At 50.3% G+C, this 15,766-nt stretch overlaps 1 protein-coding gene across 4 annotated transcripts in view; it reads left to right on the forward strand.

The window, feature by feature from the left end:
• Positions 1-15,766, forward strand: part of KIAA1671 (KIAA1671 ortholog) — a 179,853-nt gene that overhangs the window by 88,211 nt on the left and 75,876 nt on the right. The window contains exon 1 of one of the 4 annotated variants that reach the window (XM_037510778.2): positions 3,924-4,164. The exons of the other annotated variants lie outside the window; for them this stretch is intronic. Coding sequence (XP_037366675.1) covers positions 4,114-4,164 — 51 coding nt within the window. The 5' untranslated portion in view covers positions 3,924-4,113. Of the gene's footprint in view, positions 1-3,923; positions 4,165-15,766 lie in introns of those variants that run through there. 4 annotated transcript variants of the gene reach the window in all.

Consider the following 15,766-nt stretch of genomic DNA (forward strand, 5'->3'; position numbering starts at 1 on the left):
GTTCTAGGTAGACATACTGCTGGAGACCAGCTCCAGCTAGAAGTCGTGTCAGGGGTCTCAGAGAGGAGAGGACGGCGTCGGCCAAGTTTTCTCTCGGAGGGCTGAGGGGAAGTGGAGCGAGGTAAAAGTGAGGTAGACACAGACATCCTCTCTGGTGCAAGTATTTCCTACTGAGGGTCTCAGCAGGTCTTTATTTATACCTTGAGGTGAGCAGTGAGATTATATCAGCATAAGCATCAAAGCAGAACAGAGACAATCATTACATATTTTCTCGTGAATATACAAAGACCCTTTTGATCTCATACTACGAAAGGACACTTCTTTAATCTGATTAAGAAAAACAGCAGGGACAATGACTCTCCTAGGTGCAACTCTTTTTCTAGCAATACTCAATTGTCTAAGGCAGTACAATGTTCAGTAACAATCAATCATCCTGTCAAGCCTTCCTAAATTTGGGGTGGACATGAAAGCCCATTGTGATGCTCTACTACTAAAATCAACCCATTCTCTAGCACTCAATTAACTTGGTTAATATATATTAATTACTTTAAAGTGGTCTAAAACAACTCATCAAATCTATGTAAGTTCTACTGAAGTCTAACTCTTAACTAGAAATTCCTAACCTCCACACACCCTGCGAACTGCTGGCCTTTCGCATGTACCAGGAGATGTATTGTTGCCGCAAACAGGTACCCCCCAGGTTAGGCCATGGTTTCCAAGCATAGCTGGTTCAGGGCAGCTTGTTCTCCATAGTTCTCAGGGCCGAAACATATCTTTCCTAACTATACCTTTAACAATTTTTACTTCTTTTGTGATAGTTCATGCATAAGAACAATAAGCCAATTGTCACCTGGATCCGAATTAGGTTTTCACAAGCCAATTAATAATTAACTTACTTCAGCATTAACCAAGAACAAAGAGGAGAGCTAGCAGGCCTTGCCATGGAGATTCCCTAGTTCAGATCTTCTTTGGGAAGTGCAAGAACTCCCCTCTTCTGGGAAGTACAACTTTCCCTCTTTCGGGGAGCACAGGAACTCCCCTCTTCTCAGGAGTCTCCCCCAATGCCCGGACCATGTCAAGAGACAGCATGGGAGGCGCAGCCTGCTGCAACATACCTTTTGGGGGACCACCATTCAGCCTCCTGTGGTGAGGAGGAATGCTTCCCTCCCAGGAATGGCATGAGCAAATGTCCCGTGGGCACCTGACTCACTGAGTGGGGGTGGGGCTGGTATGGGGTCAAGTGGTGGAAGGTGGGCAGGGTCTTGGGGGGAGGGGGCAGCTTGGATTTTCTCCCATGAGCAATGGGGGCGGGCAGTGAAGACCTCAGGATGCATGGGGGAGTACCTTTGTCACATTTGTGCTGCAGGTGATCCCCCCGGCCAGGTGGGGGGGGGCCCCTTGGGGTAGGTCAGGATCACTTCTGGCCTGGAATGGGACTGACGTGAGCGCAGCTGCTCCTGGGGACAGTGGCTATCTCTGGGCGGGGAGAGCTGGGTTTGGGGGGGCTCTGGCTTGGTGCCTGCCCACCCCACCCATCTGGTTTTGGGTTGACTTTGTCTCCATCTTGGACTTGCTCGGTCTCATTTATTTTTCATTTTTCTTTTATTCTTACCACCCTACCCTGTCTCCATCTGTCTGTCTCCCTCTACCCCTTCCCTGCGCTCCGCTCTGTCCCCAGTGGCGCTCTCTTCTCTCCGGCCCTCACTGCCTCTCGGGTCTCCAAGATGTCGCCGGTCTCCCTTGGGATGACCTTGGCTCTCTATCAGCAGTTAGGTTTGCCACCTCTGTGCTCTCAATGACCATACTCCCCTCTCCTCCCTTCGCCCCTCCTCCTCTTCTTTTCCTCCCCTTCTCTCCTGTCTCTTTCTTCCTTTCTCCCTCCCTTGTTTCCTCTCCCTCAGTATTTCTTGTCAGGACCTGACCCTCCCCACCTGGCACTTTGCTTTGCTTTTCCTTCCTGCCCCCACTCCACCTGTCGTCTGTCTGCTGAACCCCCTCCTCTGGTCTCTGTTGTCTACTCACCCCCTCCTGGTATCTTTCTCTCCTAGCTCTTGTCAGGCCCGTGGGAGGTGACCCTCCGCCCCCATTGTGGCAGCAGATGGTTACCAAGTATGCCAGTCAACAGGGACCACCTTTCCTGCTGCTCTGTTAGCCCCTCTCTGGCTCTGTTAGCCCCTCACTCCCAGATGTTACTGTCATTCTGCTAGTCTGCACACCCCCCACCACTCCCCCTCACAACACATCTATAGAGCCAGTCGGCAGGCTTCATTCAGTCCTTCAGTCATGCCGTCAGTCAGGAGCAGGCCCCAGCCCTGAGGTGGCCCTTTGTCAGTCACAACCCAGCCCTCTGGCTGAACCACCAGCTGGGACCACCATCACTGCGCTGTCAGCCTGTCCGCCGCCAGCAGGACCCGGTGTTCAGCTGTACTGTCAGTCAGTCACACAGCAGGACAGGTGTGCTAGTTGAAGGTAGCAAGTTAATCAAGGAGCATGACTCCACCTTCCGGCTGCATCAGTCAGTGAGCTGGACCTGGCCTTCCAGATACACTGTTGGCCAGTCAGTGTCACTCTCCCTGGCTGCACCTTTGGCTGTTCCAGCAACTGTGCCCTCAGAAGGGGACCAGCCCTCTGTTGACCATCAGTCGGGCAGTGGCGGCGGCTGGAACCCATTGCCGGATGTGAGGCACTGAGATCAAGGAAGCCACAGGCCTTCATTTGAAGAGCTTTGAAGTTTACTGTGGTTTCTTCAAGCTGACGAGCCAGCTCTCCCCTGTTGATGGAGTGGGTTTCCTGTCTGCTGCCCTGTGGGTTCTGGGTTGTGACTGGATGGTGTCTGTCTCTCTGTCTACTCATCAGGAACATTCACTGTTTACCTGTGTCTGGTTCTACCTGGACTGATGGGGAGGTGGTTTGAGCATGGTCTTGAGCAAGGAACTCTGGGGTTGCCCCACTGCTTAACCACTCACTGCAGGCAGCCCCCTTTGCCTCTCTGAGCCTCAGTTTCCTTATTTGCCCCGTGAGATGACTCCCTTCCCTTGGAAGCCCATTGGGAACTAAACTAGATGTTTTGGTGTCATTTTACTGAGTGATATTATCATTTTGGTATCATCACTGAATCCACGAAACTCTGAATGCACCATTCCATTTTACAGAAAAGGTAACTGAGGATGGAATGACTTGCGAAGGTCATGCTCTTGTGAAGCAAGGTCACCTTTGGGTCAGCCTCACATAAGTTAGGATTTCCACTTAATCGCTGAAAATTCATGTCCCCCACGCTGGCAGATGGTGACTCTGGGAGCCATCTCTCCCTTCCTCATTACTCCTCTCGCAACGGGCCCTCCCCTACCCCCTGAAACCTGGACTTGTGGGCTCCAGCTTTGACTTGGTTTCCGACTTGCTGTGTGACCCTGACCATGTCCCTCAATGTCTCTGGGCTTGTTTTCCTTTCTGTGAGATGGACAACCAGGCCCTCTTCTAGGGCTACTCAGAAACATAGGTGAGTCAGAAGGCACTTGGCTGAAATCAGAGAGGCTGTGTGCAGCAGTGGGACCCCAAGTAGATTTATTTCATTTCCAAGTAAGGAGACAGGGGCTTGCTTCTCCATGTGTGGTTTGGAAAGATGAAACATACCCTCTTGTGCTCACGTATTCACACTCACACACACACATTTTTTCAACATTTGCACACCCTCATATACAAGCACAAGCACAACTTTGGGTAAAACACACACACACACACACACACACACACACTCGCCCCTTCCTGTTCTGCCCTGCTGTTGAGAACCCCATGCCCAGAGCACGCCGGGAGGGAGGACCCCAACAACTCATCTGGGTTTGGGAGGAGCCACCCCTGGCCCCACCCAGCTGGACCAGCCTCCAGAGATGCTGCAAGCAGGGCTGGCGGTGGGACCAGAGCAGTGGCTTCCCCGCCCCAGAGGCGGCCCAGGCCGTGAGCTGGGCTGTCTGGCCTCCTGGCTGCGAGCCACTCTCTGAATGATTCATGCTGTCTTGAAGTCGACTCCGGGTGACAAGCTGAGCGGGAAGAGCTGCCCCCTCCAGAGGAAAACTGGAAGTGTGGACTGTGCTTGCAGCATAACCCGGGGCACCAGAAATGGAATATTACTATTGCCCCAGCCTGGTGAAGCTCTTACAGTACCTCTGGGTGAGTGCAGCCGCCGACCTGTCTTCCCCCCCTTGTCTGCTTCACGCCCAGTTTGCTCGTTGGCTCTGTCTGGCTAGCGGCATCTGTTTTCTTTAAGTAATGCTGGCTGTTTCAACAAGGGGGTGTGTTGGGGAAAGAGACCGGGTTTGGTTTGGGACACAAGCAGCTGGAGGAGAAGCAGGAAGCCCTGAGCCACGGTGGAGACTGGGGGTTCCCCAGAGCCCTCAAAAACCGCCTCTGTTCCTCTCCTCGGAGAAACGAGAAAAACAAGGGCAGACTAGTGAATTTTCAGAAAGCGACATTTCTTTGATTGAAACGACTATTCTTTCTTCTGAAACTAGATCCCTCTTGCCTTTGTGTCTGTGGGGAAATATCTTGTCTTTCATGAGATGAAAAGAGTAGATTTTGGTTTTCTTCACAGTGCACTTATAAAGCAAAAGTAGAAAGTTGAAATCCTCACATTGCATTCATTCCTCTATGTAAGAGGAAAAACCAAAGTTTTTCCTGGTGAAATGCCAACGTCTGGAAAACCATGCCTAGAGATGTATACAGTGCTTTTCAAGTCTTGTTTTGATGCTGAGACACACCTGCTGTGTGTGTCTGGGTAACTTGATTCCCTGTCCTGAGCCTCAGTTTCCTTGTCTGTGACTGTGGGTGTAGATGATGGTGGGTTTTGTGCCATCCATCAGGGCTCTGTGAATGGAAGGACTTAGAGGGGAACCACCACAGGTGAACCTTGAGTTTTCTAGAAAATTCCTTGTTGAGTTGAGAATGCCCTGAAGGGAAAGACTTGGGAATTGTTTTTCCCCCTGCTGAATGTTTGCAAATACTTTAGATGCCTTCTAACCCCAGGGAATTTTCCTGTGCTCCTAAAAATATGTTAGGAAATGTTCTCCTGCAGCTGGCTTTTCCCGCCGCCTGCCCTCCCTCTGAGCCCCTGAGCAGTTCAAAGTCTAAGACCACCTGGTCCACACCTTTTCAACTTGGGCCTTTGGACACCATCATATTATACACACAAGGCTGCTTGTACTGATTGCTTTTATCTTCACATTTGTTTTTTAGTTCTAAAAATAATACGCGAACATGGTAGAAAGCTTAGAGAGTCCTGAAGATGACGTGGAAGAAGATAAGTAACTCATGGTCATTGGTGCTTACGAGCTCTGCCATCTAAAGGGCCTGATGATCTTGGCACATCAGACTCTGGGTTTGGAGACAGGGATGCTGCGAGCCTGTGACTTAGAGTAAGAAACATCTACTTGGTCTTTGCCCCTCTGTTCCTGCCACAGAGCTCCTAAAATGCTTGGAATTTCCTAAATGATAATAGTGTCTTGACATTGATAACAGAGAACCCCTCTCAGCCATACCCTGGTTCAAGTGAATGAGGTGATTTTTTTCAAAGGCCCCAAGGAGGGGTGCTGCTTGCCAGGGGGACCCGGCCTGGAACTAAGGGTTGGAAGTTGAACTGATTGTTGGTGACCAGGGATATGATCAATTGTGCATATGTAGTGAGGCCTCCATGAAAACTTTAAAAGATGGGAGTTCAGGGAGCTTGTGCTGGTGAAGACGTGGAGGTACTAGGGGAATGGTGGTTGGGAGACTGGGGAAGTTCCCCGCCTTTCCCAGGTGCCTTAATCTCTGCGTCACTTCCCTCCCTGTTCTCTCCTTTTATAATAAGCAAGATGTTTCTCTCAGTCCCATCAGCTGTGAGGCTTTCTAGCAAATTAGTTTCTCCTAAGGAGGGAGTTGTGGGAACTTCTGGTTTATATCATCAGTCAGGATCACAGGTGGCAAACGGGGCCCATGATTGGCATCTGAAGTGTGTGTGGTTGTGGGTGGGAGGCAGTCCTGTGGGTCTGAGCCCTCAGCCTGTGGAATCTGGGGCTTCCCCAGGTAAAGAGTGTCCGAATTCAGCTGGTGTAGGAGAATTATGTTGCAGAAAAGCACACACATTGGCGTGGGTGTCAGAATTGAGATTCACAGGTGACTAAGCTACAGTCCACCATCCCCAGGAACTTGAGGCTCAGCGTGGGCACCGGGCACATCAACACAGTTACCATCATATGTTCATTCAACACATATTTACCAGCAGCAGTTTCGAGCTGAGCTCAGACACTCGGATTGCAGGGGCAAGAAGACAGACACAGCCTCCTGACCTCATGGACCTTGCAGCCTGGTGGTGACATGGCCTCTGCCCAAGGAATTGGAGCAAGGTCCATGTGTGTGTGAGGACAGGGTGATATACAGACCATGGGGCACATGGCCTCATCTGGGATGGGGCATCCAGGAGAGCCTCCCGAGGACGCTGAGCCCTGTGTAGAAGCTAGCAGGTGATGCCCAGGTAGGGCTGGGGAAAAGTGCATCAGGCAGAGGAACAGCACTCGGAAAGGTCGGCGGCAGGTGTGAGAAAGGCCAGTGAACAGGCCCATGGCAGGTTCTGGGAAACGGCATGAGCTCAGCCTGACCGATGGCTGGTGGGAGGATGGGGGAGGCTCTCAGCCTCACAGGAGCAGTCTTGGGGCTACACAGAAAAACACGTCCTCATCTCACTTTGCCCTAACTCTTAATAAGACCTTGGACAAATGTCTGCTCTTGGTGCCTCAGTTTCCCCATCTGGATCATGAAGAGGTGGGGTTGAGGTGATTTAGGAGGTATGCTGTGATGCTGAGAGAGATTCTACTCTGTCACCTGCCCCCTGTGGGTGACCAGGCCCTAGAGAATCGAGGAGCTATGGGGTCTCGCTGCTGGCTTTTCAATTTACCCATAATTTCTAGGGCCTTCTGAGCCACTGCAGACATGGTGGTAGGATTAGCTCTGTCTGGAATGGTTAGCTAAAAAATCTTGAGCTCCCAAGAATGCCTGAGATGTGGAAAATCCATAGCCTTTGGGCCTAGCTGCTGCTGGGTGCACACGTCTTTCCTCTGTCCACTGACAACATGAACATTTCCTCATCTCATTTAAAAACACTTGGTAAAACTCTGTTTAACGGCAACTGAGTATCATCTACCTGTCATCGACCTTGATTTATTAGCTCTTCTCCTGCCATTGGACACTTGGGCTCTCACTGTAGGTGCAACGTAGTGATCCCTGTTCTCAGCCTTAAATCTTACTTGCCTTTCAGGTTATTTCCTAAATCAGCTTCTTAGAAGGGGGCCACGCGTGGGCTGCAGCCGGTGTCTACAAAGTTGTCATTAGTTATAATGGGATATTGGTGGCTTCCTGTTGTTGGCTGAGTCTGGGGGGAGAAACTTCCCCTCACATCTCCCCCCACTCACTGCCATCAGGTGTCGCTGGCCCAGCATCAGCTGGGAAGTGGGGGAGGGAGATCAAGTTTCTGTTTCAAATCATTAGTAATTGTAGCTGGTGGCTATGCCTGCCATAGCTGTTTTGAGTCACTTAATCTCTTTTGTTGCTGGGGTAACCTGACTAGACAGTGGCCTTGCTGGGGCATTGGCATCAAGCTGGTCTCTTTCACTTGTCAGTTACAGCATGTGATGGCCTCCCTCACCACCACCATTTCCACCAAGCACTTGCAGCATCCAGGCCTGTGTGAAATGCCTCTCATGGGTGTCTCATTATATCATCATAAGAATCCTCTGACTAGATCTCATTATTATCCTAACTCACAACTAGGGAAACTGAGGCCCAGAGAGGTTAAGCTGCCATTCGAGGTCTCCCTGCTAGGAAGTGTCAGAGCCTAGATTTGACCCTGGTCTTCCTCTATGTCATTTTATGTACTCTGTGGAGTCTGATCTTCTGGTTTCTCACTTGGGGAAACTGAGGCCCAGAGGCTGGAGGTGACCTGCCAGCTTATGGAAAGCTTTTTATTCATCTCAAGCTTTGCTCCAGCTGGCTGGTGAGCCTGGAGGCTGACTCCTACCTGGGCTCCTTCCTCCCTTCATGTCACCACAGCGAGGGCGTCGCTGGGTGTAACTTCTGCCTTCTCCAGGAAGGTGCTCTCTGACATGGAGACTGAGACCAAGGAGGTCGCTTGTGCTGGTGGCTGGGGTCCCACGACCTCCTTCTCGGATGCCTCCTCACCAGGATCTATGGGTCTGCGGGTTCCATGGCTCAGTCTCCGTGGAATGATGGGAAAGCCAATTTGTTTTTCCTTGTGGTTGAGTTTCATCTCATGTTTGACTTTATGCCCCCCCCATTTTATCTGTGGAAAAATGTCTAAATGTGGTTGGTTTGGCTGTTCTTCCCTCAGAAAGAGAGCTACTTGTTTATTTCGCTTTATCCCACACTCAGCCTGTCGTCACCTCCAGGAATAATACTAACAGCCGCGAGACAACAGCACGCATTGTTCTCTCTCCCTCCAGCACTTCCACACGTGGCATCAAGAGCAGTTCTCACAATAACCCCAAGAGGGGGGGATTATTACTTTACAGAAGAGAAAACAGAATCTCAGAGTTTGAGTCCCCACCTGATATGACCCCCTGTGTGGAGTGGCTGTGGGCTTTCGTGTGGTGCCTGGGCCCAGCCGCACCAGCCAGTGATTACTGTTGCCAGTTTGAGGTTGACTAGCTCTTGATTCAAGTCTTGTGGCTTCAGTTTATGCTAATGGTCTGGTTTAGCCTTTGACTGGTCTGTGGCTGAACTAGAAGAACTGGATGTTTCTGTACTGCTTGAGTTGGGCCTGAGGTTTGGGGATAGGACAACTTGTATCTGGAGAGGTTTGCGTCTGATGAGGGACGTGGGCATCTAGAGCAGAGAGCAGGGCCTGGGGTCAGGCTGTCCCGGTTTCTGATTCCCACCTAGCTGCTTACCAGTGGAGTGTGGGGTCTCAGGCAGTACTCTTCACCACCCTGAAAGTCAGTTTTGCCATCTGTAGAATGGAAATAATGAGAGCACCTCCCTCATGGAAGGTCCCGAGTTTCAATGAAACAAAGCAGAGTTGGCCGATAGTAGGTACTGAAAAAGTGTCAGCAGCTGATCCCATGGCTGGACACTGAGTGTGTCCTCAATTCAGTCCAGTTAGCCACATGTGCCAGGCCCTCTTTGAGAACTTGGGATACACCAGAAGGTATAGATATCTGCCTCGGGGACTAGTATTCCAGCGAGGGGGTTCAGGCAGCAGACAATGGGCGTGTTACCTAAGATCACGATGTGGAGTGTCAGAAGGTGGGGCTGTGGGGAGAAGGGAGTAAGTAGATAAGAAGGCTAAGAGGATTTGGAAGGGCTGGACTACATGGCCTTCCTGAGAAGACAGCATTTGAACAGACTTTGAAAGAGGAGAGGGAATAGGGAAGAGGGAGTCACCAGTGCAAAGGCCCTGAGGCCTGAGTGTGCACAGGGCACTTTATAGAACAGGAAGAAGGCCAGGGTGGCTGGAGCAGTGAGTGAGGGGAGATGACTGGGCCTGGGTTTGCAGGGCCTCATGCACAGGGCCACTCAAAAAGCTTTGCCTCGTACTAGAAGGTGACAGCTATAAATGACTGTCACACTCTGACTTGGTTGGTTGCATGGAGCTGCCTCCCACTCCCATCGGGAAAACTGCTGGAGGATTAAGTCCTGTGGGACACATGGGGATTCGGCTTTGGAATTGTTGGGTTTGACATATCTATCAATGCCAGTGTCATTGCACATGCCCCATCCTTTCCCAAGCCTCTTCCCTGATCACCTGCCCTCCCAGGTCTCAAGGTTTTGTTGGATGCTTGGGAGGGGATCTTAAAGGCCCTCTCACGAAGGTTAAATCACCAAGCTCATGTTGTGAGATTCTCTAGCTCCTTAGACATTTCCCAGCATTTCTGAACTGCAGAAAGAGGCATTTATAGCCTTTTAAGCTCAGACAGCTCTGCTGTGTTCCACTGTAGGGTTTATGAATATTCAGTTGGACCAAGGCCAGCACCCTTGGCACCTGGCTCGTTGTGACAACTCCCCACACTTTCCCATCTGTTATGATCCCCCTACCCCAGCAGGACCATCTCCCCCCCTGTTAGTTTGCCTGATCCTTGATGTAAAATGAAAAGAGAGACATGTGATGCTGGTGGCTCCCAGGCCTGGACCCACTGGCTGATCCTCGGTGGGCCTCAGCCACTGGCTGTGCCATCAGAACTTTGTGCCGAGGGGTGACATGACCCTGCTCTTGGAGGAGGTCTTCTAGGCTAGCAGCCCTGGCTTGTCCCAAAGGAGCCACTGCTGGATTTCAGACATTCCAGGGCTCAGAGCAGCTAGAATGCCATTCCTGTGACTACCTAAAGGAATGGTAAATGCAGAGTAGACGCTCTGGAGGGGTGGGCATTTGGGCAAAACTGCCGGGAGCCAGGAGTCCAGGGTGTAATTGCTGTGTGATCCTGTGACAACTGCTTGCCCTCTCTGGGTCTCACTTTCTTTATTGATATAATAAAGGACTGGACTGGATTCTCCCTAAGGTTTTTTCCTTGTGCACTATCTCCCAGTTCTAGGAAATCAGTAACAAACAGAACTTTGGAGTAAGACAGACCTGGATTCAAATCTACCATTCCCTGCCTTGGGACCTTGAAAGAGTGACTTCCTGTCTTAGCCACTTTTCTCATCTGGGTTTGAGAAATCCCCCTTTCTCAAATGGGGACTTATGTCAGCCTCTTGTTGTGGGACTAGTAGGTAGAGCCCCTGGCACATAGCTTACCCTCCTTCCAAGGGTATTGTTTGAACCACCCAGTAGATGTTGCCCCCTTCCCAGGCAGAATGAGTTCCAAATCTGGTCACTAGAGGGCGCTCCTGCCCTGACAAATCAGCGCTAGGGCTGCCTTTTTTAATAAGAGCGCTGGGCACATTTAGGCCCCTGAGGCTGGGTAACTCCATCCAGGCAGGTGCGCTCACCCCCAATTTACAGATCAGGACACATGGGAGAGACTTGACTTGACTAAGGTCGTACAGCGGGGAGGCGTCAGAACTGGGTTTCCGGGGACAGGGCTTTTTATACACTGGAGCTCAGGTGTCTACCCCTTATGTCTCTGTAGCCTGAGTTCTAAGGTCCACAAAGGCTGAGGAGTCATGGAAAAGCCCTCAACATTAGCCTTGGTGGGATCGCCTGGCCTCAGGTCGTTTCCGCTCCAGCATCAGGATAGTTTGTGGTGTGTCAGTGATGGATGGGAAGAGTTTTCTCAATCCTAAATCCTAGCATGTTGGTGCTTGGAGAGCAGCTCCACCTGTCTTTTGGTGTGGTTTTTTTTTTTTTTTTTTTTTTTGTTTTAGTAGCAAATCTGGCTTCAGACCATTGGGAATGAAGGGATCAAGGGCTTGATGCCGGCCATTGCCTGTTCGTTCTGCCACCGCTTTTGTCACTGGGGGGTAAAGGGATTTTTCAGAGCTGGAAAGGGATCTGGATTTGCGAGTTTTCAGATGTGATGGACACATGGTTTTGTGTTGGAGGAACTGATGAATAGGAGGCAGCCTGGACTACTAACTGAGAATCACTGACTTGGGAGCCAGGATGCTGGGATCTGATCCTGGCTGTGTGACCTTGTGCCATGCTCTGGCCCTCTCTGGACCTGCCACTTCCTTTCTGACATGCAGGCCTTCGCTGTTCTCAGAGCTGGCTTGTGCTCACCCCTGTTGAGGGCCTGCTCTGGGCTGGGCCCTGGGCTGCCTCTCAGAGCCTGAGTAGGACAAGAGGGAAGGGCATTCAGGGGGTACATGTGGGGAGACCTGGTAGTTCCTGAGGAGGGGGAGATTTGAGGACCCCAAAGGGCACAATGCAGCTCTTGCCTCAAGGGTGAAGTAATGCATGCATGAGAGAGTTGTCAGGGAATTTGGTCTAAATTATTAGTTTAAAAAAACTTTGCCTTTTTTTTTTTTTTTTTTTAAGGAAACCTGATGTGTATAAAAATTGAGGTGGGGAGGGCAGCTGCTTGCAGATGTGATCTATGTAATGGTATATTACTATTTTGTATTAAACATACTTATGTAAAAAGTAAAAGCATATTCACATTACATAATGTTTCATAGTTACATTGGATTGCGGGAGGGGGAGTCATGATGTTTCCGACAACCTAATACTATCAATGTAATATAGCATAATTGTATGTAATATAGTAATATACTATAATATAAATATAATTTAGTAATAGGAGACCCTTGCTTGCCATTCCAGTGAGCCAGTGCAGATATAAGCCACCACAGACTAGGGTGGGGGGAAGGCCTTAAACAACAGAAATGTATTTTCTCACAGTCTTGGGGCTGGAAACCCAAGATCAAGGTCTCTGCCAGGTTGGTTCTCCTTGCTCTGTGGCTTGCCTTCTTCTCACGTGACCTTGTCTCTGTGCACAGAATCTGTGTATGTCTAAATCTCCTCTTCCTGTAATTGAAGGACAGCAGTCAGGATGGATCAGCACCCATTCTAACAGTCTCATTTTAACTTTATCACCTCTTTTAAGACTGTATATCTAAGCACAGTCACATTCTGAGGCCCAGTGGAAGTACAGTTCAGCCAAGCAAAGCCCTTTCCGTTACTTCATTTTATCCTCACAACAGCCCTGGGAGGAAGATGCTGCCACCCCTATGTTACAGGGGAAGAAACCGATGCTCAGAGAGGTTAGGCCACTTGCAGAAGATCACGCAGCGGGTCAGTGGTGGAGCTGAGCCTTCATCCCACCTGTCTTGTCTTGGAGCTCTGGCTATGTTAGTTTATGTTTATGATTTGACTTTAATCCCAGGGATACCTTTTTTCACCTTTCACATTCTTTTGAATTTTCTATTTCCTCATTGCTTCTCTGTACTCTGCCCTGCCCTTGTTTTTGGTGTGATTGAAAAAGACCCAGAGGGGGAAGGAAGGACCTTGCCAGACCCCAGTGCTGCCCCAGCATGCCTGGGCTCGACCCAGCCTGTTGGCCAGTTTCCCAAGGGTGTGTTGTGGGGGGCACCTGCTCCCAGCTCTGCCCCTGACCTCCCATGTTTGCCGAGAGCAGCCTGGGCCCAGTGAAAGCCTCCTTTGTCCTCTGGTTCATCCCTCCCGGAGGCATGACCTAAGTCCCATCTTGGGAACAAAGTGATGACCTGCCACCTGAGTCCAGGTCAGCCCTTTAGCCCACGGTCTCCCAGGCTAATGAGGAAGGGGGGTGGCTTGGTTACGGGGACCAAGTGTCCTATTACTGAGGGAAGATTCTGGGGCTCCTGTGTACATAGAACTTTGCAGTTGATCATGTTGTTCCATGGTTTCCAAATCAGTGGATCCTCCCAGGTCCTAGAGGGGGTACAGGGTGGGACGTAGAGAGGACATAGCCTGTGGGCTAGGTATCTGTTGTCACAGTGAACCAGCCTCTGTTTATCATGCTTGTTTTATTAGGTGGGTCAGGAAATGAGGCAGGGCTCGGTGGGGACAACTGTGGTGCAGTATTTGGGATCTCAGCTGGGAGCCCTGAACAGCTGGGGCTGGACTCATCCCATCGCTTCTTCACCTGCCTGTCTGGAGCCTAACGTGTTTATGAGTTGACTTCAGGGGCAGCTTCCCTGGGACTGTTGACCAGGCTCCTAATTGTGGCCACTGCCAGAGCCTGGGCTTCCTCCTGACATGGCGGCTCAGGGCGAGTGTCAAGGCCAACAAGGCAGATGCTTTATTATTCATGACGGCAGCAGCCTTGAAGTCACGCCGTGCTCTCTCTGCTATTCTCTGCCAGTTGACGCCATCACAAGCCCCCCAGCTTCAAGGGTTGGGGTGTGTTTGTGAACGAATTTGTAACCACTTTTCAAAATAGTACTAGGACTAAAGTAAACATCCCAGGTAATGTTTTTGGAGCACTGACTATGTGCCGCAGGCCAAGTGCTTCATGTGAATGAGCCTGTGTAACCCACCCCCCGACACCAGAGGTGGTGGATGCCAAGCTGTTGTTTCCTTGTCAGCCTTCGGCCCGAGAGGGTAGCAGGATGGAGGGAAGTGCACAGGGCTGCCAGCAGTGTGGTGTTGATCATGCCACTGTCGGAAGCTGTGGGATGTTATTTTTTTTCTTCCTCCACTAAACTTAGAATATTCCTTGAGTTCTTGAAAATTCTCACTTAGACGTCTGATTCATCTCCTCCTCACTCACCGGTTCTTCCCTTTGGTGTTTATTTCGAGCAGCTTCTCTCTCCCTGTGTGCTGTGTCCCCTCCACCACAGCCTTTTCTACAATGCAGCTGTACGGGAAGGGCGTGTTGCAAACTTCCAACTGCCTTGTCTACCTTGGAACTTTTAAGAAACCATCTGTGGGGACTTGTGGTCTGATGGGGCAACCAGGTCACCATGTACTCCTGCAGGTGCTGGTTCTTCGAGTCATCTGCCTCCCCAGGTCTGACACACGATAGCTGCCCAATCTGCTTTTGGTGAGCTGAACCATAAATGACGATGAATGCCAGCTCTTCACAAATATATCCTCCCTTATGCACACCTGTAGGCACACAGTAGACACCCAGTAAGTGTTGACTTCACTGAATGCATGAATACTGAATGGATGGGCGAGACTGAGCTCAGCAACCATGCTTTATGTCTGTGTCTCTGTCAAATGATAAAGTGCTTGTCACCCATTTATTCCATCAGTGAATGTTACACTGAATGAATGAATGAGCCACTAAAGTGAACTCTTCACCAGATGTATCTTATTTCACGTTTCTATCCATAGTGCTTAACCGAGGGCCATGCACACAGCAAGTGCTCAATAATTGTTTATAGAACTGAATGAAAGAAAGAATGAATAGAAAGAATGACCTCTTCATCAGGTACCTTATCTTGTTCATCTATGTCTCTAGCTTTTAGCACAGTCTTACACACAGTAGGGGCTCATTAAATGTTAAATGAATTGGGTGACTAAGTGAACAAAAGTGACACTTCTTGAGGGTAGAGACATGTCTTATTTGTTTCCCTAGAACAGGGCTTGGCATGCAGTAGGTGCTCAATAAATGCATGTTGAGCTGAATATGTGAATGAGTGACTCCAAAAGAAACTTTTGGAGGGTAGGACCCATATGTTGTTCATTTCTTTGCTCAGGGCCGGGGATACAGCAGGTGTTTAGCGAGTGCTTCCTGTGCTGACCTTTGTAGGAGTGTCCATCCCTGAGAAGGGGTTGGGGTGGGAAGGTGGACTGGCTGGACCTCACCCGTCTCGGTCTCCCGCCTGCCTGGCCCCGCTGCAGACTTTTCCTGTTGTTCCTGTCTGCACAGGTGGACAGGAAATCCCCAAGGGCCCGCCTGAGAGCCGCTTCCCATATTTGCTTCATACTGGACCTGCCTTGAGTGGGACCAAGGCGCCACGCTGAGCCCCAGCGCCATCTGGCCATGGAACAGTACCCCCCAGGGACCCTTCTTCCTGACCATATTAGCGGTTCTATTTTAGAATCGACTGCACAGCTTGTGCCAGGCAAGTGAGGCCTGGGAGAATTTTCTTCTCTGAGCCGCCCCTAAAGTCACCTCGTTCTGATGCTGGCCAGGCCTGTTAACCCTTTGACAGCTGAGTAGCAGGCCCAGAGCAGAGCCAAGACTTTGGGGTCTGAGGGAGGAGGAGGGTTCAAATCTACCTGTGATTCACATCCACAAAAAAACAACAAAACTGCTTACTTCTGCCTTAGAGTCTCTCATTTACAAAATGGCTGTAGTAATAAGCCTTTGTTTTGGGGGCTCCTGTTGTTTCAAACTCTTTACACTAAGGCTGTCTA

Source organism: Talpa occidentalis, unplaced genomic scaffold (assembly GCF_014898055.3).
Source record: "Talpa occidentalis isolate TD23 unplaced genomic scaffold, MPIMG_talOcc4v2.1 talOcc4.14, whole genome shotgun sequence".
Taxonomy (NCBI): Eukaryota; Metazoa; Chordata; class Mammalia; order Eulipotyphla; family Talpidae; genus Talpa; species Talpa occidentalis.